Source organism: Carassius auratus, chromosome 31 (genome assembly GCF_003368295.1).
Source record: "Carassius auratus strain Wakin chromosome 31, ASM336829v1, whole genome shotgun sequence".
Taxonomy (NCBI): Eukaryota; Metazoa; Chordata; class Actinopteri; order Cypriniformes; family Cyprinidae; genus Carassius; species Carassius auratus.
Window position 1 is genome coordinate 16482431 of NC_039273.1, and position 21627 is coordinate 16504057.

Genomic DNA, 21627 nt, shown 5'->3' on the forward strand with positions numbered 1-21627 from the left:
CAGCCTCAGCCTTAGTCTAGCTCAAAGAATTACGCAGACTAAATGAAATCTGCCTGTTTTTTTTTTTGTTTGTTTTTTTGTCATAGTCTCCTTACAAAGTACCTCAAAGGCTATTAATAATGAAAGGGGAACAGCATGAGTCTACAGCCAGCTTAAGCAGATTTTAAGGATTCACACTTGCGAGGAATCTCAAACTGTGGCGAGGTTTGAGTTACATGATTTATTTGAAAGCACTTTAAACTGAAGGTTGACCTGCATTGCTGAGGCAACTGAGATGATACACACGACTTCACGAATCAGAGCCAGACTCTGAACAGGCAGGAGAACTATCATTTCAGTCATGGCTGCTCGTTTAGGCACAAGGCACAATTTTATGACACAGTGTATTTTTGCAGTAAATATTTCAGGATAAAATGTACATACAGTATGCAGTGGAGACCAAAGTCTAAGAAAAACAGAAATGTAAAATGTAAGTTAGGTATTTTAAAATGTTAAAACAAAGGCAGTAACAAAAAAGTGATTAAAAGGGAAAAAGAGGAAATAGTTTGGACTTATGTATCGAGGTCACTAATTAATACCAAATACTAAAGAATTCTGAAATTAATTGGCATTATTCAGTTGCTGATAATATAATTTGTAATATAATTATTTGTATTAAATTATAAACATAAAAAAGAAAAGAGAAACACTATTTGTCTAAGGCCTTATTATGTATATTAAAGTACATGTACATTTATATATGTTGTGCAAAGTGGCAAATTTAATTTAATTATTATTATTTATTTTTGGGGTCAATTCGCAGAAATTATTTCAGGGTTCCTGCTATATTACAAGTGAGTTTTAAAAAGCACAAAAATAATTCCATGTATTTTCTCAATTCATATTGTCTAAAGTAGATCAAGTTTGTAAAATTTGGAATATTTTAATTTGAATTAAATTAAGTAATTTTAAACACCACGGGACACAAATGTCGCCCAATTGTATTAATACAGGAAAAGTAGCTAATTCTGTTTTGCATTTTCTGTTATCCTACCAGCTGTTCAGGTCCACATCCTAAAGGCAGAAAAAGCGGGCGACTGGTGGAAGTTCACCGTCAACATCATCTCTGTCTACAAACAGGGTGAAAGCCGAATCCGCAGAGGAGATCAGTTTTTGTGGGTCAGAGCAAAGGATGTAGCCTGCAAGTGCCCGAAGATCAAGCCTGGAAAAAAGTACCTGCTGCTGGGCAACGATGAGGATTCCCCTGGACAAAGCGGTGTGGTGGCAGACAAGGGCAGTCTGGTCATTCAGTGGAGGGACACTTGGGCTCGAAGACTACGGAAGTTCCAGCAGCGGGAGAAGAAAGGCAAATGCAAGAAAGCATAGTGAGGGGGGAAAGGAAAGAGGTGGCCATCAAGAGCTGGACAAAGAAACAACAGACGAGTGGCGGATGAAAAGATGACAAGGGAAAGGAAGAGAAGAAACAAGAGGGACTGAACATCGCTGCTTTGAATAAAGGCATGAAGAGAATTTGAACTTTTTTTTTTTTGTTTAAATAGGAACGTGTGAAGGAGTTCACGATGCAGTTTTCAATTCTTCTTTGTTTCCTTCAACATTTGTTTGCTGTTTGCCAATTTTGCACCTGCGTCCAGCATAAAGAAAGGTATTTTATGTTAAATGGCTTTCGGATAAATTTTGGACCGTTTCAGTCTGGTTGAGCATCAGATTAAGCCATATTTAATATTTCTAAAAACAACCTGGGGATTGAGGATCGATACATCAGAAATCTAAAAAAACATTTTTAGTGCAAAATAAATAAAAAGTAATAGTTCTTAAGCATGCCTCTTCAATACAAAAATAAAACCTTTTTTATAATGAGCTTTAGCGTTTAAAAATATATCTGCTCTAACTTATGCATAATGCATAATGCAACATTTCAGAAATTTCAACGGAATTTCAGGAATTTTTCATATGACAGATATCAAAACAAATTTGTTTTTCTTAAGCCAATTAAAAATCTTATTTTTTTTCAAGGTCTGAAAAGTATCACTTTGTAACATCCTGCATTAAAAAACACACAATTTTATGCATACATTTGTGCATATTGTTATTCTAATTAATCATTCAACTATTGTTGCAATTCTCGATGAGCGAACGAAAAGGACAACATAGAAAAGCTCTTGTACAGTGTAACACGTATATTCCGAATAACACTACTAATCTTTGAAGACTGGTGCTGCTGGGTTTCAGCCAGATCATGACAGACGCTGAAACCGTCCCAGCAAATGTACAACAAGAGCAAATCAAGGTTTCTGTTCAATGTACATGTTCCTGACTGCCTTTTTGTTGGTGGTGGCCCAAAGTTCGCTAATTCAAAGCTTAAAGAACCATCTAACAATAGCTGAAAAGAAGCTTTGTACATTTTTTAAGTAGTGCCCATTCTCTTCAACAAAGACGAATATTTGGTAGAATTATTATTATTATTGTATATTATTATTTTCTGTTTAAGTCGTGAGTCATGCCACATTTCCTCACACAAATCTGCACCCATAAATGTTGAAAACTTATTTAAGATCGATAAAAATGTAATAGCATGCTTGCATAATTCCTAAAATTATTAGCACGCATTTACAATTATTTTTGAACTTGGAATAAAACCACCATGTATATTTTTGTAGAAGACATGATGACCGAGCCAGATCATCATTTCTTGGTCCATACGATGCTCTGATTCAATTGTCTATGGTCCAGACATAATGATGGCATCCTTTTGTTAAAACGAGTCCACTGTATAAACAGGCCTTTCCGTAAGTCCTGAAAGTGTCGGTAGAATGGCGTGTACAGTTCATATTTTTCCTTGTGTGTAAACGGTATTTAGAAGTGTACAAATTACCTTTAACTATGAACTAGCATTTGGTTTTGTAAAGCAACAGCACCTCTTCTTTAAAATGTCCATGTCCATTAGGGTCCGTGAATGTAGGAATGCATGTACAGTAATGTTTCACTACAACAGAAAATTCTCTTCACTGTGAGAAACGCTGCTCATACACACACACACACACACACAGACTTCTTGTTAATAATGAGTCTAATATTGAGCTGGACGTTCTGTAAAGTTCAGCTTTCGCACTGATCTTCGAGCGTCACTTGACGTTTTCTTGTGTGGTCAGTACTTCACAGATCAGTCAAAAAATAAACTGCAAACTGACTGTTTCAGCATCTAATAAAAAGAGAGAGAGAAACAGATTTGATGAACAGTTTATGTGTGCAGTACTTATCATCTTTACTCAATGATTACTTCTTGTAAATGTACACAATGTTTGACAAACAGATATTTATACATATGCTGTATTTACCGGTAATATTCGTAATACCACATGTAAATGTATTTTGTTTGGCACTCAGTATCTTAGTGCGCACTCATTTTTATTTCAAGGTATTCCAATGATGTACATTTTTGTTCAGTTTTGACTTTTCGGAGCAGTGGAAAGATGGCTCCTGTATTTGACATTAGCAGCAGACCTTACATACATTGCTTCTTGTTCATATTATGAATTGTAAATTTAGCTATGGCAAATACAAGACGTCTGCAATATTGTTTTACAATGCATACTAATATATTATGGTTATTATAAGAAAATATTTAATGACAAATTGTGATTTTTTTTTTTTATGTCTTTATCATTTTTTTTGCTTTGTTTTTATACAGTTTGTGGTTGTTTAGATGATTGAGATTAAAATCCAAAGGGGAAAATAACTACTGAACACCATCCTGGTAGAACTACATTCAACATTCATTTGGAATAAAATCTCAAAACATTATCAGTGTGCCTTTTCATTTTTGCCCATGCATATAATTGTAGATTTAATAAAGTCTCATCAGCACTAACGTTTTTGACAACAAGTATAAGATTTTACAAGATTTTAACGCCACCACCAAATAAAAAATAAAAAAAAGAACAGCCGAGCCATGCTGTGTTAACTACATTTATTAGAATTTCTAACCGTCACATTTCCAGGCTTAAAACCATTTACAGAAAAGTGTTAATGAACCAAAAAAAAAAAAAAAAAATACAACAAACATTTGGAAATGAAAAAGAAGAAAATTCATTTGAAGTATACTGTATGTACATATCATTTTGTATTGCTTTGTGAATCACAGGCCTTGTTTACAAGATGGATATGGATCATTTTCTTCACTGCCAAATAAAGAATTTAAATAGGTTTTCCCTCCTTGGAGCATCTCGAGCTCATGGTTATATTCATAGTATTCCAAACTTCTCAAAGCACTTTTCTATTTTTCTTTCTATTCTGAATCCTACTTTGATCATTATCTGAGGAGCAAAACATTTTAGTTCTTCATAGTGGTCAATTTCTTGGCTGTAACCCAGTCATTATTTTCATAAATGTAAAAGAGGACAGAAGAGGGGTTTTCATATGTACAGCCTGCTTGAAAGCAGAGTATCTCTCGTTCACCTCAGACGGCTTTTCTAACAGTCTCAGCGCTCCGTGTTCTGTATGTGCCGTCTTCTCTTCAGAAACATCCTCCTCATCAAGTCTGCCAAGAAGCCACGACGACGATGGCGATGAGGAGAAGAACAATCACCACCAGCATTCCTGATTCAAAAACACACACAAAACTTTTGAATGAACAAACAACTTCACGCTCTGTGACTAGAAGATGCCAATAGTTGTGTGTGTGTGCACATTTAAATTCATCATCTGCATTGCAGAAACACATGTGCATCCCTTACCAGCTGCAACCCAAAAACTTTTTCAAAAACTGTTGTTTATCCTCTGCGACTACAATCTGTTTTTCAGAGAAACAATGTAATCTAAATTTTTGTCTTGTTTCAGAAATGCCTAGCTATAATTGAAATGGTTTACTCATTTGATCCCATTCAGTATTTGCATTTTTCAACGATCACTCATTACAATAAACACAGTAATGACTCCTAGACGGAGATGGTGTTTGATTCAAACTCAAGATCAACACTAACCGATGGTGAGGATGACAGAGGAAATGTGGTGAAACTTTCAGCGATGCATCTGCCTTTCATTAATCCTTCCGATAGTCCGATTTCTCATATACTCCGTGTCACTAGAGGAATTCCATGAAGGTGTCGGAGAGGATGTCTCATCTCCTGTGAGTCATTGACATCAGCCGGAACATTCTTACATGTGTTACAGATCGCCTTCTACAAAGCTGATAGCTCTGACTCTAAAATGAGACGTGTCTGAAGTTGTGAAATGCCAATAAAACCACAACTATGAACCGTGACTGAACATTTTTCATTGATACTGTTTATAAGCCATGCCTACAGTTATACAGTTAGGCTTCTAACAAAAGCCTTTTATAATTATTGAATATATGGGCATGTTTTATTAGCTCTTTAATAAAATTATACTCTGTTTGGGTGCTGTCAACTGCCTTTCATTCCCTGGGAGGTATCAACACTGGTTAGGATTTTTCATTATACTTTATGGAAGGGTGATTCTTTAATATAATCTGATATTTTGAAATTGTTAAAACTATTTTTCAAATCAATATTAAAATATTTATCCCGTCTTGACTTCAAATCCTCAACCAAGCCTATTGGATAACACAAATGAAGTAGGCCTATCAGTTTAAACAGTAAAAATTATTATTATTATTATTATTATTATAAATTAAAATGTACAAATAATGACTGGTTTGCGAATGACTTCTTACATAGTATCTATACCCCAGATTATGATGTAAAAATCTTAAAATTACATTTCTGTTTTTTTTACTTTTTCTAAAATAGCTTTTAGAAATAGCAGCTGTGTTATTAATCAAAAACAAAACACTGTAAATAAAAATAACAAATGAACTGAAAATATTAAATGCTGATGTGAAAAAAGCTTTTAAAATTATGAATTTAACGTAACATTTTATAATAACTGATGAACTTAAAACTTGTTATAACACATTTAATAAAATGATCAATTTGGGGAAATTATACCTTTCTTATTCTTAATTCATTTACAGGTAATGTATTAAAATGTATCCTTTAAAACTAGAACACTATATATATATATATATATATATATATATATATATATATATATATAACCTTTAAAATCAGTTCCTCTATTTTCAGATCACCCATATACATTTTTTCAATAAACAGTATTTTTTTCTTTTTTTTTTACTATGCTTGTCTCAAGTGTATAACTTCAGTGCTCATTCTGTATATGCAAGCTCTCTTACAGCAGACGCGCCATCATCTGTCACGTCATTTCAAAACATGCTTATCTCGGCTAATCAGGAAGGATTTTTGCGCTGTTCGTCATGGACACTGGCTTGTACTGTATTTGCAGCCGGATCCAGATCTTTAGTTTACATTTCTCTCATAGTTTGGCTCGGTGGATGTGTGTTCCCACTGGAGATCCGAGCGCCAGCTGGCCTGCACTCAGGCACAGGGCAAAAGGAAGCTGTGCTGAACTACCTTACACTGGTGTTATGAAACCGCAACCTACCAGAGCCTGCTGCGGGTATAGTGCGAGTTAGAAAATCATTTTGACTGTGACTAGGAACAATGTCAGATTTTCAGTGAACAGACCCATATCCCACATTTATTTAACAGAAAACTGGCAAGAGAAGTGAAATATCAAACATCAAAAAAAAAAAAAAAAAGAAGAAGAAAAGAAAAGGTCCTTTAATTTCCATTGGGCTGGTAAACCCATAGAAAGATATTTTATAACATAGGGGAAAAAGTTTTACTCTCTAAGTGAACATGATATTTTCTGTATAAAATGTCAAATGGCGAAATCTCATACAGATTTAAAGCAGCCTAAACCAACATTCTCACCGTCAAGACTTCTGTGCTTTAAAGTGAGCTTCACACCCAGGCTTGTCTGTTTGCTCCTCTTTTTCACCTCTGCAAAACTGCCAAAGTCCTATAAGTAATCGAATAAGCTCTGTAACCCAATCACGCTGCCCCAGTGACAACAATAATATTTGCTAGACAAATAGCTTACTGTGCACAGAGGGCAGAAGACCTGTGTGGCCACCCAGGGAGCAGAACAAAGGACACACATTCTTCCCAAGTGTCCTTTATTTATTTAAAATCAAAGCCGAGGGAAGAAGAGAGACCTGTGAGGATCTAAGGCTACATTTACACGACGATGATGCAGTCAAAAACAGAAAAGTATTTCCCTTGCATTTTTTTTTTTTTAAGTTTCACTTATACACAATGTTTTCAAAATGATTTGCGTTTTCAAATATCTGTGAAAACGGCCAAAAACGCTGCATTACCTATGCCAGGCCTGCAGTTGGGAGGTGAGGATATTGTTATATTGGTGAAGTAAATCCACACTATGCTAAACTCTTGAGCAGCAACAGCAGTACCATGTACTCTGCTACTGTTGTTTATGTTTGTTCGCGCTTGCCTTTAATATCGACACGTACTGCACACGTCTACATATGCTCGCGCATGCCGTCACCATTTTTAAAGATTACCATTTTGGGTGTTTACATGGAAACGATAACGGTGGGTATTTTCAAAAACTTGCACTTTGAAACCAATTTCAATAAATATAAACGTTTTCAGTCCCCAAAACGCTGTTGTCGAGTAAATGAACAGGCCAAACACATACAATTTTCCCAGTTTTGCCTGAAAACGTTGTGTAAACAGCCCCCAAACTTCAGCTTGTCAGAACCAGGGGCCTGAACACTGAACAAAACAAGTTTTTCCTGAACTTTATTTTACTCAATAATTCTCTGACCAGATCATTTTCATCTGCCTGTCAATGCTGTTCCTAATAGCCCTTTTTTTCTTTTTCGTCTTTCCAAAGAGGATGGTTGTAAAGTATTTGGCTGTGGAATATAAACAAATTAAAAACTAATTACACGAATGAAATAACATCAGACTTCATACATTACAATATGATGACTCGTTCGGACTATTTTTAATTTCTAATTTTTTTTTTTGCATTTGACTGCAGTACCAAGTCAACATTTCTGATGTAAAAATGTTTTGGGTGTATTCTAAGCGGAAGCCATATGGTCTATATCTATACACTAACATTCAAATGTTGAGGGTACAGATATAACACACCAAAACCTTGGAATAAACAGGAATAAACTCATCTCAAATAGACAATAGAAAGAAAATGAGTAGACACTTACAGATACAACAGAACAACTGATGTTATAGGTAAAATATCCTCTTCTAGAACATACAGCATAAAGCAAACCATACAGTCCGAAAATAAGACAAATACAGCAGAGACATACTGTATAAACCTTGTGTGGCCACAGGAGACAATGATCAGACGGCTGGAGAGATTTAAAAAAAAATGTTGTGGCATGTTATTTTTTCAACATTTTCTTTCCACAAGACAAAGAAAAGTGTCAAACAAAGTTGGGAAACGTGAGGAGTGAAGTGAGTCAGGGAACGAAAGCTGAAAGACAAAAAGAAAAAGAAAAAGAAAAAAAAAGTGGGGTACGGACGACAAGGCAGTGAGGAATTTTTCCATTCATCAACCCCTCCTTCACCCCCCTCACAGAATACATGAATATGGTTAAGTGTTAAAAGCAGACGCGGGACGAGAAGAAGAGGGGTAGAGAAATAAAGGAGCGAGAAAGTGAAGGAATGCAAAACTCCAGCTCTGGGATCTGCAAACAAAGTCCTCTGGACAAACAAATGGAATTATGTGTGACATTAGAGAAGCAGGACCGATCGCAGCAATGCATTTATTTCAGAGAAAAAGTCAAGATGGATCTTTAAAGGACAATTAGGAGTGATGTAGTGAAACTTGCTCCCACTGTAGAGAAGTTAATGGTTTTATTATTCACATCCTTCACATGCAAATGAACATAATAAAAAATAATTCATGATCAATTCCACATCTTCTATGAAGAGCAAATTTAATAAATAACACCTTGAAAATCTGAGCTACAGAAAATTCCTGTAAATAAAAGTTCTACTGTCAACAGTAATGACAAAATGAAATGATGCCATGTTCAGGAGTATAAACCGTGACACCAAAAAGGTTTGTAGAGAGAGGAGCTTTGTAGAACATCTTGCGTCCCCCAAATTACAGGGTTCGCTCACCCAAAATTGAGCATATGCCAACATTTACTCACCATCATGTTGCTTCAAATAATTATGACATACTCTCCTCCATGGAACAAAACAGGAGATGAATCATGACTTGATTACTTCTGCGGAAAATTGAGATCTTTAGCAGAATGTTTAAGCTGCTCTTTGAATACTATACAATATATATAGAATACTGTGAACAGGAGCTGTCAAGATACAGGAAAAAAAGGAAATGCAAACAGCTACAGTATGTACAGTAAGGCTTGGAAGCCATATGATAGCTGTGTGTGTAAAATTTCAGTTATTCAAAAAATATTTTATAACTAAAATCCTATGTGATACAGTCCAGATGCATCAGGTTTGACAACCCCTGATCACTGTTCGCTTTCGCAGGAAAGAAGAGAGCAACTTAAGACATTCTGCGGAAATACTAACATGAAGGTGAGTAAATAATCCAAGGATTTTTGGGGGGAGTGTTCCTTTAATGAAGGGCTTAATGAAGACCGATATTTTGTGTCTGCTGCTCGAGTATGCGGACATGCTTCAACATTTACCACATGTGAAATTGTTTAAGCGTTCCTGGCATGGTTGGCGTGCACAAAACTTGAGAAATCTGAGCGGCTGCAGTCATTGGTTTCATCACAGAAAACACAATTAAAGGAACCGTTCACCCATGAATGAAATTTCTGTCATCATTTCATTGTTGTTCCAAACACATACAGTTTTGTTCAAAATAATAGCAGTACAATGTGACTAACCAGAATAATCAAGGTTTTTAGTATATTTTTTATTGCTACGTGGCAAACAAGTTACCAGTAGGTTCAGTAGATTGTCAGAAAACAAACAAGACCCAGCATTCATGATATGCACGCTCTTAAGGCTGTGCAATTGGGCAATTAGTTGAAAGGGGTGTGTTCAAAAAAATAGCAGTGTCTACCTTTGACTGTACAAACTCAAAACTATTTTGAACAAACATTTTTTTTTTTCTGGGATTTAGCAATCCTGTGAATCACTAAACTAATATTTAGTTGTATGACCACAGTTTTTTAAAACTGCTTGACATCTGTGTGGCATGGAGTCAACCAACTTGTGGCACCTCTCAGCTGTTATTCCACTCCATGATTCTTTAACAACATTCCACAATTCATTCACATTTCTTGGTTTTGCTTCAGAAACAGCATTTTTGATATCACCCCACAAGTTCTCAATTGGATTAAGGTCTGGAGATTGGGCTGGCCACTCCATAACATTAATTTTGTTGGTTTGGAACCAAGACTTTGCCCGTTTACTAGTGTGTTTTGGGTCATTGTCTTGTTGAAACAACCATTTCAAGGGCATGTCCTCTTCAGCATAGGGCAACATGACCTCTTCAAGTATTTTAACATATGCAAACTGATCCATGATCCCTGGTATGCGATAAATAGGCCCAACACCATAGTAGGAGAAACATGCCCATATCCATGATGCTTGCACCTCCATGCTTCACTGTCTTCACTGTGTACTGTGGCTTGAATTCAGAGTTTGGGGGTCGTCTCACAAACTGCCTGTGGCCCTTGGACCCAAAAAGAACAATTTTACTCTCATCAGTCCACAAAATGTTCCTCCATTTCTCTTTAGGCCAGTTGATGTGTTCTTTGGCAAATTGTAACCTCTTCTGCACATGCCTTTTTTTTAACAGAGGGACTTTGCGGGGGATTCTTGAAAATAGATTAGCTTCACACAGACATCTTCTAACTGTCACAGTACTTACAGGTAACTCCAGACTGTCTTTGATCATCCTGGAGGTGATCATTGGCTGAGCCTTTGCCATTCTGGTTATTCTTCTATCCATTTTGATGGTTGTCTTCCATTTTCTTCCACGTCTCTCTGGTTTTGCTCTCCATTTTAAGGCATTGGAGATCATTTTAGCTGAACAGCCTATCATTTTTTGCACCTCTTTATAGGTTTTCCCCTCTCTAATCAACTTTTTAATCAAAGTACGCTGTTCTTCTGAACAATGTCTTGAACGACCCATTTTCCTCAGCTTTCAAATGCATGTTCAACAAGTGTTGGCTTCATCCTTAAATAGGGGCCACCTGATTCACACCTGTTTCTTCACAAAATTGATGACCTCAGTGATTGAATGCCACACTGCTATTTTTTTTAACACACCCCTTTCAACTAATTCAACTAATTGCCCAATTGCACAGCCTTAAGAGCGTGCATATCATGAATGCTGGGTCTCATATGTTTTCTGAGAATCTACTGAACCTACTGGTAACTTGTTTGCCACGTAGCAATAAAAAAATATACGAAAAACCTTTATTATTCTGGTTAGTCACATTGTACTGCTATTATTTTGAACAATACTGTATACAAGGCAAGCTAAATACTGTGCTGTTCGTTCTTTTTCCTCCATTTACAATAAATGCAGACCGGAGCTTTCGAAGCTTCAAAAAGAAATAAATGATATATAATAACTCCTCCTCTGTGGAAGACTATATTATTATTATATGTCTTCTGAAGTCTTGAGATCAGAGTTATAAAAGGGCTTTTTTACACTTGAACTAGTCAGTAGAGGGTCATTTTAAACCCAGGATTAAATAGAATCCTGGGTTATCTTGCTTCACGTTTCACAATGCATATTATTTACCCCGGAGTTAACAAATAATCCGTAATTTTCATAAACCCTGGCTTGACGTTCTTATTTGCATATTCGAGACAAATGCAGCACACATCTTGCTCACATAAAGGCTCTAGCATTGCATTGCACATCCTCTTATCATATACAGCTGACTGTACAGTCAAGTTATTCCTGAATGGATTTTTCTGCCTATAAATAGAAGAATGACACCTGTTCTGTCACCTTTTGGCATTTTTCCCCACAAACACGGACTGTGTAGAACGCACAGTGTTTCTCTGACTGTGAGGTACGTGGTTGAAAAAAAAAAAAAACAACAGACTGACAAATTGACACCACAGAAGAAAGTACTCTGAAGTATAGAGATGTTAAATACTGTAATATCTTGCAGAACTTTCCAGAAATATGTTTAAATGACCTTTCTAAATGTCTAGCCTGATCCCAACTTTACTGCCACTCCAATAACAAACACACAGATCTGACACAGACCATAAGATGAAGATCTGAATTTGCCATTTACATGCAGTAGGCTTAAATCCTTTCAGTTCTGCAGATCGCACTAGAAGCAATAGGGAGGAGAGAAGGGACAGAGAGAGAGAGAGATAGAGAGAGAGAGATAGCCATAAATCTGAATGATGGACAGGCTTATTGTTGCCGAGCTCTTGAAGCGGAGTACATAAACCCAGGGCTACAGTTACTGCACTGAGGCAGAACACTCACCACAGGAAGCAGACTTTGTGTCCAACAGCTTGACTCTGTGCGTCTCGTTTTTGATGCGACTGTCCGTCTTGTCCACAAGCTGAGCAAGGTCATCAATGATCTCTGAAACACACAACAAACCAAGGCTCATCATTCGTAATTACTTCCAAGACTTGCAAATGCAATATAAAACATCAAAAATTGTTTAGTACATGATCCTAGAGAGAGAAAGAGTGCAGCACGCGCCATGTGAAAGTATTCTCCTGCCATCATTTTGTGGTGTGTGGGGGCGATTTATAGTGGCCAGAAATGTGTGGTTGGTGTCAGCTAGTAGCTGTGGCTAAACCGCACACCATCTGAGGCCTTCCTGACTGTATTAGTATGTCTATGTTTGCTGACATCTGTGGAACTACTGCTACAATAAAGCCACAAGTGGCAATAACTTGTGTCCAAGCAGATTGGACCACAATTGGAAAATTTGAAAGAACAGACCGTGTGGATACAACTGTTGTGGATCAAGACCTCTGATCACAGTTGCACAGTTCTGAGGTTTTTCTTAAGTTATAGCGCCCCCTAGTTCCATAAAAATTGGTGAAATTTGGAATCTTTAGAGTGCTGTAAAGTTCAACATGGCATTAAACCAAGAAAAATATGAACCACAATTTTTACTTTCTTGATCAAACGCTTGCATCCTTTGACTATGTCTAACAAATGTTTACTTTGCGAAGATCTTATTCAGTCATTAGCAGTCTCATCAAAACAAACTTAAATAAAGACTTGTTTTTGTGAAATTATTTGATAAACCTGTTAACATTTACCATCTCTAGACAATACATATGAAATGTCTTAGAAATCAGGGCTGAGTTTGAAGAAAGAAAAAAAAAAAAAACTTTTCTAGGTAAATACTTTTAAAATGTATATAAGATATTAGGTTCCATATAACCATTTAATTCAAAGCAAGGGTTCGGAGGAAATAAATATATTTTTATTTGAGTCCAAGTGGTATTAGAGTTATTGCAAAAGTGTAAATTTGCTTTTTATAGTGTCCATAGTATATATATGAACACAGTGTACACTGTACTACTGATTTTGGGGTCTCTGCGATTTATGGTCTCTGACAAACTGTTTTACAGCAGAAATAAAATAGAAATAAACACAGAGAAAGAAGAAAATCAGTACAAACACAACTGATTCCAACAGCTTTGTTGCTTGGACCAACGATTAGTACTTAAATTAAACTACTAAAGCAATCAAACAAAAACTGTTTCAGATTTCCTGGATGTAGTAGGGTGAGGTAGGGAAGTTTAGAACCCACTTCTTCTACCTGGGAGAAAATGTAACAAATCTGGAAAAAAATATAGACACAGTGTCACTCTTTCTGATGAATGCTACACTTCCACACTCACTGTGCTATTAAGAATTCTATTCATGTGAAAGTAGAAAGAGACAGAAGAGTACACAATATGTCACAATATGTCACAAATATGACATTTAACAAACTAGATTTTACTGAAACTAAAACTGGACATTCAATTAAGAATACCTGTAATCAACCAGTAAAAAAAAAAAAGTATAGAAAAATTCTACAATTCAAAGTTTGGTCCCACTTTATATTAGGTGGCTTTAACTACTATGTACGTACATAAAAAAGTAAGTGCAATGTACTTATTGTGTTCATATTGTATTGTAAAACACTTTTGCTGCTATTGAGGTGGGATAGGGGTAAGGTTAGGGAGAGGGTTGGAGGTATGGGTAAGTTTAAGGGTGGGTTAAGGTGTAAAGTATGGGTCAACAGTGTAATTATAAATGTAATTACAGAAATTGAATACAGATGTAATTACATGTATTTTTTAAAAAATTAAGTACAATGTAAAAACATGTACACAATAAGTAAATTGTACTAAATTATTAATTAAAATGTAAGTACATAGTAGTTAAGGTCACTTAATATAAAGTGGGTCTCAAAGTTAGCATTATACTGTTATATTACATCACTAGACCTGTGCTACTTTATTAGACTAACTAACCATCTGAATCATCATTTGCATAGTTAATCTTTTTTTTTAATCTAAAAATTAGCTTACCTCTGAATCTATGTGCTTAGACTATTTTATTGAGAAACAGAACATTTTATGGATAAAAATCGCCTTAATATTGTTTAGTTTTAATATCTATCACCTACATGCAACATGGGATACCAACTTGTATGTTCCACTTTGCCTCTAGTGTTCATGATGCAGTGTGCTGAGTTCAGAGCTTTGACTGAGTTTGCTGAGAATCCTTTGAGACTTTCCAAAGCCATTTTTAAGTCTCAATCTATTATGCGCATTGGTACATTAACTTTGTATCACACACTTGAGAAGACTACCATCTGAACGGAATCTTCTCATTTTCTTTCAGAAGCTGAAATGAGCAGACCATAAACTGCAAAGGGAAAAAATGCAGCATGTGACAAAATGAAAAGAAAAAAAGTTAACTTAAGCACAAAATACCATGGATCATTACAGAATACGTCCAATACGATATGATTTAATAGGAAGTTAATTGCGCGTTTGGCTTTGGTGCATATCTAGCTGTGTGGCTTCCCTCCGCTCTCCTCTAAAAACACTAACCTTGCTGAAAGGCTCTTTCCAGAGTGGAGAGAATGAGTGAAAGAAATAAAGCAGACAGCGAGAAATAAAAGGAAAGAATGAACCGGAATGAAAAAGAGATTAATGAGAAAATTGTTAAAGATAAAAAGGAGAGAGAGTGAACAGGTTGACCTGTATGTGGACTTTGAGGTAGAGCAGAACCCACATTTGAACAGAAACCACGACTGTGAAAACGAGGAGCTTACTGACAGATTTTCAATACCTAGCAGCAGTGAGCTGGATGTAATTCAGTAGAAACGGGAAGTTGTTCGTTTTTGCTTCTGCTTGCTGCCATCAGCCTGCCAACTCAAATAAGCCTTGCTCCACTGTGCAACAAGCTGTTTTGATGAAGCCTGATGAAGAAGAATCCCCAACACATTTCAGACTCTGATACAGAAGCCAAAACAGCCGTCACTCACAGCATTACTGTTATTGGTGGAAAGAACGGAAAGACCAAAGGTTATATATAATGTGTCATGTCAGCTGATAGATACAAAAAGATATAAATCAAGAACTTAAAACACCAACGGAAACAAAATACTATTAAGACCCGCAGATCAAGGCGTATTTGGAAATGCATTTTAACATGGGTGAATGTGTGGTCAAAGCAGACTTTGGTGTTCCATTCATTTCCATTAATCTAAACAAGTGTGAATAAGGAGGACGGAAACACTAGCATACGTGTAGAAGTTACATCCTTCACAATGTAACAATTTTTAAGATTGTTTACTCTGACATGTACAATTGTATAGTGAACAGATGTTCGACCAATAGACAGTCGCATGATTGGCTCCAAGCAAAGAATAAGTGAAAGTTATATCATTTCATTTAAAATTTATTTTACATTACATTTATTATATTTCTTAATTATACCTTTATATATATATACCCTTGACCATTGCTGTTGCTAATGCCATCCTCTATAACTACACAACTGGACATCTCTACTTCTACTCTAATGAGAAGGTTCTACTCTCATAAACACTAGGGTTGCTCCGATCACGATCGGCCGATCGTCATGCGCATCATTTCACATAGAGCAGCTGTTACTACACAGAGCCGTTGTTAATAGAGAAGATGCGCAAATCCACTTCATTTTCAGCGTTTTTTGGCGCATCTTCTCAGTTAACAACGGCTCTGTGTAGTAACAGCTGCTCTATGTGAAATCACGCACCTGATGGAATTAACGGCTGATTAGAGAACAAGCTTTACTGACGAGATGCACATTAACGATCGGCCGATCGTGATCGGAGCACCCCTAATAAACCCAAAGGAGAGCTGTTTAGTGGATGTCAAGATTTTCAGTCAATACTGACATTGATTTAGTATGTTTCTCTGGCTGCACTACCACGTTTGTAATACTTTTTGTTTCACACGCAAAAAATAAACAAATAAATAAATCAGTTTAGAACAATGTGATGGTAAAACATTTTTTTTTGGGGATTGAACCCATAACATTCCTCAAAGGACACTATTTACTTGAGCCCAGACCGTCAAAGCTGCACACCCATGTTGATTCAAGCATAAGACCTCAGAAGTAAAGAACTGTGTCACATATGGCTTAACTTGAAGCCATGCGTGTGGTAAGAGAAAATTAGCATGTCCACCAGGGGGTCCAGAGACCACAACTGCGGACAAAGCCACAAAAATCATGTAGACAATGAAAAGCATCAACTGGAGGAGACATAAAGCAAACTAATGCAGGAGAAGAGACACATAATGACAGACAAAGTATTTAAGAGTGTCAAAGAAAAACAGAAGCAAATGCCCCAAACATAAGGTAAGAGTTAGCTTCAGTCTCATAACAGTTCGGTAACTCTTTACTGGCAGCAGTGGACTCATGGGACAACAGGCCTGCCTGCCGGTTCCCCTCACACAAGCCTGTCATTCCAGTGACATAATTCTCCATTTCCGAACTCGGTGTTTGTGCAGATATATGACAGCTGCCTTTTCTGGCTAAGGCTGCAACTATCAGCCATATAATAAAGCGGAGTCTGTCCCAAGCAAGGGCTGTTTATTTAAAGTGCTATTATACTGAATAAACCTTTAAACCCACATTATTGATCATTGGACAATGTGTATTCACACACACACAAACTCAAATAGAGTGTGCACGAAATGAAAATGTGTGTGGGTCAATCACAAATAAAGGTGTTTGCATTAAAGAAAAAGGAAACCCTATTTTAAAATTCTAGTTTAAAATAGTTCTTAGAAATGTACTTTGCTTGTTAGTTTCAAAGAAATTTTTTTTATACTGCACTATTTTCAAGAAAAACGTTTTTTTTTTTTTTTATGCAGTAAATACATGGCCGTATATACATCTGAATCATTTACAAAAATGTTTTATAATGAAATATAAAATCCAAATAATATTTGTCAAAAAAGGTCGAATTTCCTGATATTTTTGGGGATCCATACCACATGACTTCTCTGTGAATGAACTGCATTTTTTTTCATGTACTTTTGTACAAATTAATAGATCTGTTAAAAAAAAAAGAAAAAAGAAAAAAGATTGTCATGTCATTGACCCATTAATTAATTCTCATTTTTTAAGTCAAATATATTTAGTATATATATAAATATATTCACAATACACATTGTTTCAAAGCAGCTTTACAGAAAATTGTGAATCCAATGTTCAAAACAAAACTTTATTTTGGCTTCTTGGTAAAGTGATATTTTGTCTCATCCAGTACAAAACACAAAGCAATAGAGAAGGCATTATAAGAAATATACATTTAGATAAAGCTCCCATCATGACTTGACTTAAACTGCACTTGTCTCATATCAAGATGTGACTACGTTCTATGCTAGACCTAAAACAATACTTACTAGAAGATGTTCGTTCATGACCGTTGGATGCATTCATGAGGGACAGAAGTGTAAAATTTGGCCCACAAACACCACCAAATTTTTGAGGATATCCTAATGTCCACACTACACGTGATGCTGTAAAAACGTGAGCCCTCAGAGAGAGACACCAATCATACACAGATGTTCTTGCATATGACCTCATGTATGCTTTTTCTTTCTCACCATCCCGCCATCATCTCAAACACTTCTGGCCGCCCCACCTCCAGACCCATTAGAGCAAGCGTCTTTCTCTAAACAACCGGTCATGATTAGCTTTCATTTGCTGCCAGATGCTTTACACGAGGACGAACCAAAGCAGTTAACAGGTCCATTTCCGTACCTGCTTGTAATGTGGAATGGGACACTTCCGATTCTGGGAATAATAGAGAGGAGTGATTTGCTTTGGACCTGAGCCGCCTTTCCAGGCGCTAACTGCCAATCGCTTGAAAAAGTCACTGCAAATCCTTCTGAGAGGCGGTCTGCAAAGGAAGGGTGGATGTTGACAATCCGTGTCCTGTCCTCTCTGCCAGCTCTCTCCCACTCTGTCTGTCTCTCTCAGCTTACAGCAAACAATTCCAGCGTTCCTGCTCAATTCCCAAACCAGAATCTTCCAGCAGTGACTCACTGGAGAGAATCCTCTGCATTAAAATCTGTTTTCTATAAATTAGTCTCTGTTATCAGAACATGTCTCACGCTATGGGCTGATCTCGTGCCTCACTTACAGTACAAGCAGAAAGTATTTGAGCTGTTCCCTACTGTTAAGAGGTTCCTACAATAAATGCTGAATTGTGGCTGCTCTCATCTTACAGGTGATGTTTAAACATCACAGGAAATGTATTGTGCCTTTTGATAATTACCCAATATACAACTACTACTTACCATTCCAAAACAATATGCCAAAACTACATTTTCGGTTTTAGCCTAAATTGTTTTGAAGGGGTAAAATTATGTAATTATCGCTTCCCAGATAACACATTTGGTCTATTTCTGTGTTTATTTTGTTCACACAATAAGGACATTTAGAGAGCTGGCTTGTCGTCAAAGAACTTTACTATGACTGGTTTAATTTATCATGAGATCGCAACACAGCTTAATTTTGGTAAAAATATTAGTATTATTAATATATATATAATTGAAAGCATGGAGTCACATCAATTACTAGTGGATTACTGTGATGTCTTTATCAGCTGTTGGAACAATTTCTTGGTGCAACCTGCTGACTTAAAGCAACCTACAGAAACATTGATTGAGCAGATTCAAAAGAATAACATCACTAAAAGGAATCCTCTCTACTGCTGTGCACAGTACAAGATCTGTCTGCTCACGTGTCTGGGTCACAGGAAAACATTTCTATGGGGCTGGGATCTATAACAGCTCTATGGGAGAAATGTGCCCCTCTCACACGGCGTACCCCACAGGAAGTCTGACTCTACCCGGGAGCCTGTCATGAAAAATATGTCACCCTGAGAAATTCGCACCCCCCTTTTCCTGCAAAGCCGTCGCTGCCGCAGAAGAGCCTGCTGGGCTGCATGGCACATGCCTGTCTGCAGTAAAGAGATCCAGACAGCCATGCTGTCCACACCAATGTGGATGACAGTGCAAAACATTCAGTTATTCATCCCAATAGTCACTGAACACCTCCAATATAGCTACTGAATGAAGACACAAATTAATGGAACTAAAAGCATTGATTTATCTCTCGTAAACAGAGCATAATTGCACAGCAGACTGGCATTGTGCTTTCAAACTGACATTGTATCTGCTGAGTAACATACCTGTGGCTGTGTAAAAACCATAAAGTGACTTCTTTACAACACTGAGTATTTCCTTGAAAAACAGCCATAAATTGTAAAATGATTATCAGGAACTGACAATTGGAAATTATTTTTCTTTTCATAAAATTGAATTTACATGAAAACATGGACCATATTTCCATCCAAATGTTAAGGGACAAATAGGACTTTTGATCATCTTTGAAAACCTCCAAAAAGTTAATAAGAAGACCATAAAAGTAACCTATTTGGATCCAGCGGTTTAATCCAAGTCTTCTAAACCTAAACACAATTACCTTTTTTAAAAAAAGATTTCATTTATACTTTCATTCACAAATAATCACTGATAAATTCTCTTAGATTTCTTCTTGTGTCACGTAAGAACGTTGGGGATTCTGAAAGAACTAATGAGGTTTGTTCTTGCCCATCAAACAAGAGCAGTCGAGTTGCTCTTGACCATTTTTATGTGCTCTATTTATTTGTTGCTATCAGATTAAAGACTTTTATTAAACTGCTCAACTGATATGGATTAGTTTTAGATGTCTTCATGAACTTTTGGTTCACTTTCATAAGTTGAAAAGACGTTTTGGTGCAATAGACTCTCTCAGAAATATATTTTCATTAAAATATATATATATTTTTTTTGTGTGTTTCAAAGACTAACAAAAGTCTTTTAGGTTTGAACCAACGTAGAGTTTAACACACTCTATCTGCCAAAAACACCAAAAAAAACACCAAAATACAAAGCACTGCTTAAGCTGACACTGTGACTACTGTATTTTGTTAATATGTGTGCTGCTTTGATATAATAATATGAATTTGTGCTAAGTGATGTAAAGAAAGCTTAAGAGGTAATACAGACGGGAGCACTGCGTTTTTTTCCTACCACTGACATCCACTGAAAAGGTGAGTAACCTGTGTCAACCACTGTGATGAGAGGAATTGTTGTAGAATAGGCACATTTTCTCTAAGGAATGAGTTGTGAAAGGGGACTATAAATACAAGGGGGCTGTAGTGTGATGGATGCATGCTTGCATGGATGTGTATTCCTGCATGAGTGTGTTATTGAAGGAATGCTTCCCACTGCTCTGTTTAAAGTTCTGCTTGTTTTTCCTTGCTGGTTCAGTCACTACTGGGGCAGCGTGTTAATTCTCTGCAACTAACTGGGCTAATTTCTCCTCCTGGGGTGCGACAATGAGTGTTCGCTGCCACCGCAATTCCTCACAACTGTTACCATTTGGCCCTAAAGCAGAACAGAGTTTAGGGGCCCGTCTCAGCCAACAACAACATACAATAATGGCATCTCACTCTTCCCACATGGACCACACTCTCCTTTGATAATATAATGCAGGCAATCACATCCCGTTTCCTCATTGTTTTATCCTTGATATAAACACTCTCTCAGAGTTAGGATTAGTTGGACTGTACTTCACGTTGAGAGTTTACGAGTTTATAAACGGATCCTAAGCCCAAAAAGGCTTGCTGAGTTTCGGCCAGTAAGAAAATACACACTTGGGTTTAGCTAGAAGGAACTACGAAAAGTTGTTTGTGTCCTTTTGACACATGCAATGAAATGATAACAAACAGATTTAGATCTCCTCCGAAGGGTCATAAAACAACAAAATAAGCTTTATGTCTATGTATGTACAATCTAAATGATCATTTATAACCATAATCCAAAACATCATTATCTAACCTCTTTGTATGTGGATAAGTAACAAATAATAGTTTCCAAAATAATGAAAGTTTTTTTATATCTACTTTAAAATGCATGTGCCAAATTCCACTTGTATTCAATATCGGTTTAATATGACTTGTATTGAAAATGTAAGTTTTTAACAAAATGTTAAATTCCTTATTCCTAAATTCCAGCAATGTTAAAATGCCATTTGTTCTAAACAAGAAATTAAAGGTAAAAACATTGTATTTGTAGCTTCAATACATAAATTAAGAGTGTACATATCTTAATCACTATTTTCAAAACATTATATTGATGATATTCT

General features: G+C 36.4%; 2 protein-coding genes across 2 annotated transcripts in view; one reads left to right on the forward strand and one right to left on the reverse strand.

The window, feature by feature from the left end:
- LOC113050674 (netrin-1-like) overlaps positions 1–3801 on the forward strand; it is a 54674-nt gene extending 50873 nt beyond the window's left edge. The window contains exon 6 of the mRNA XM_026213886.1: positions 1037–3801. Coding sequence (XP_026069671.1) covers positions 1037–1365 — 329 coding nt within the window. The 3' untranslated portion in view covers positions 1366–3801. The remainder of the gene's footprint in view (positions 1–1036) is intronic.
- A 151-nt stretch (positions 3802–3952) lies between these two features.
- LOC113050676 (syntaxin-8) overlaps positions 3953–21627 on the reverse strand; it is a 67843-nt gene continuing 50168 nt past the window's right edge. Inside the window, exons 7-8 of the mRNA XM_026213887.1 lie at positions 12391–12492; positions 3953–4596 (exon numbers count right to left, since the gene is read on the reverse strand). Of these exons, the coding sequence (XP_026069672.1) occupies positions 4532–4596; positions 12391–12492 (167 nt within the window). The 3' untranslated portion in view covers positions 3953–4531. The remainder of the gene's footprint in view (positions 4597–12390; positions 12493–21627) is intronic.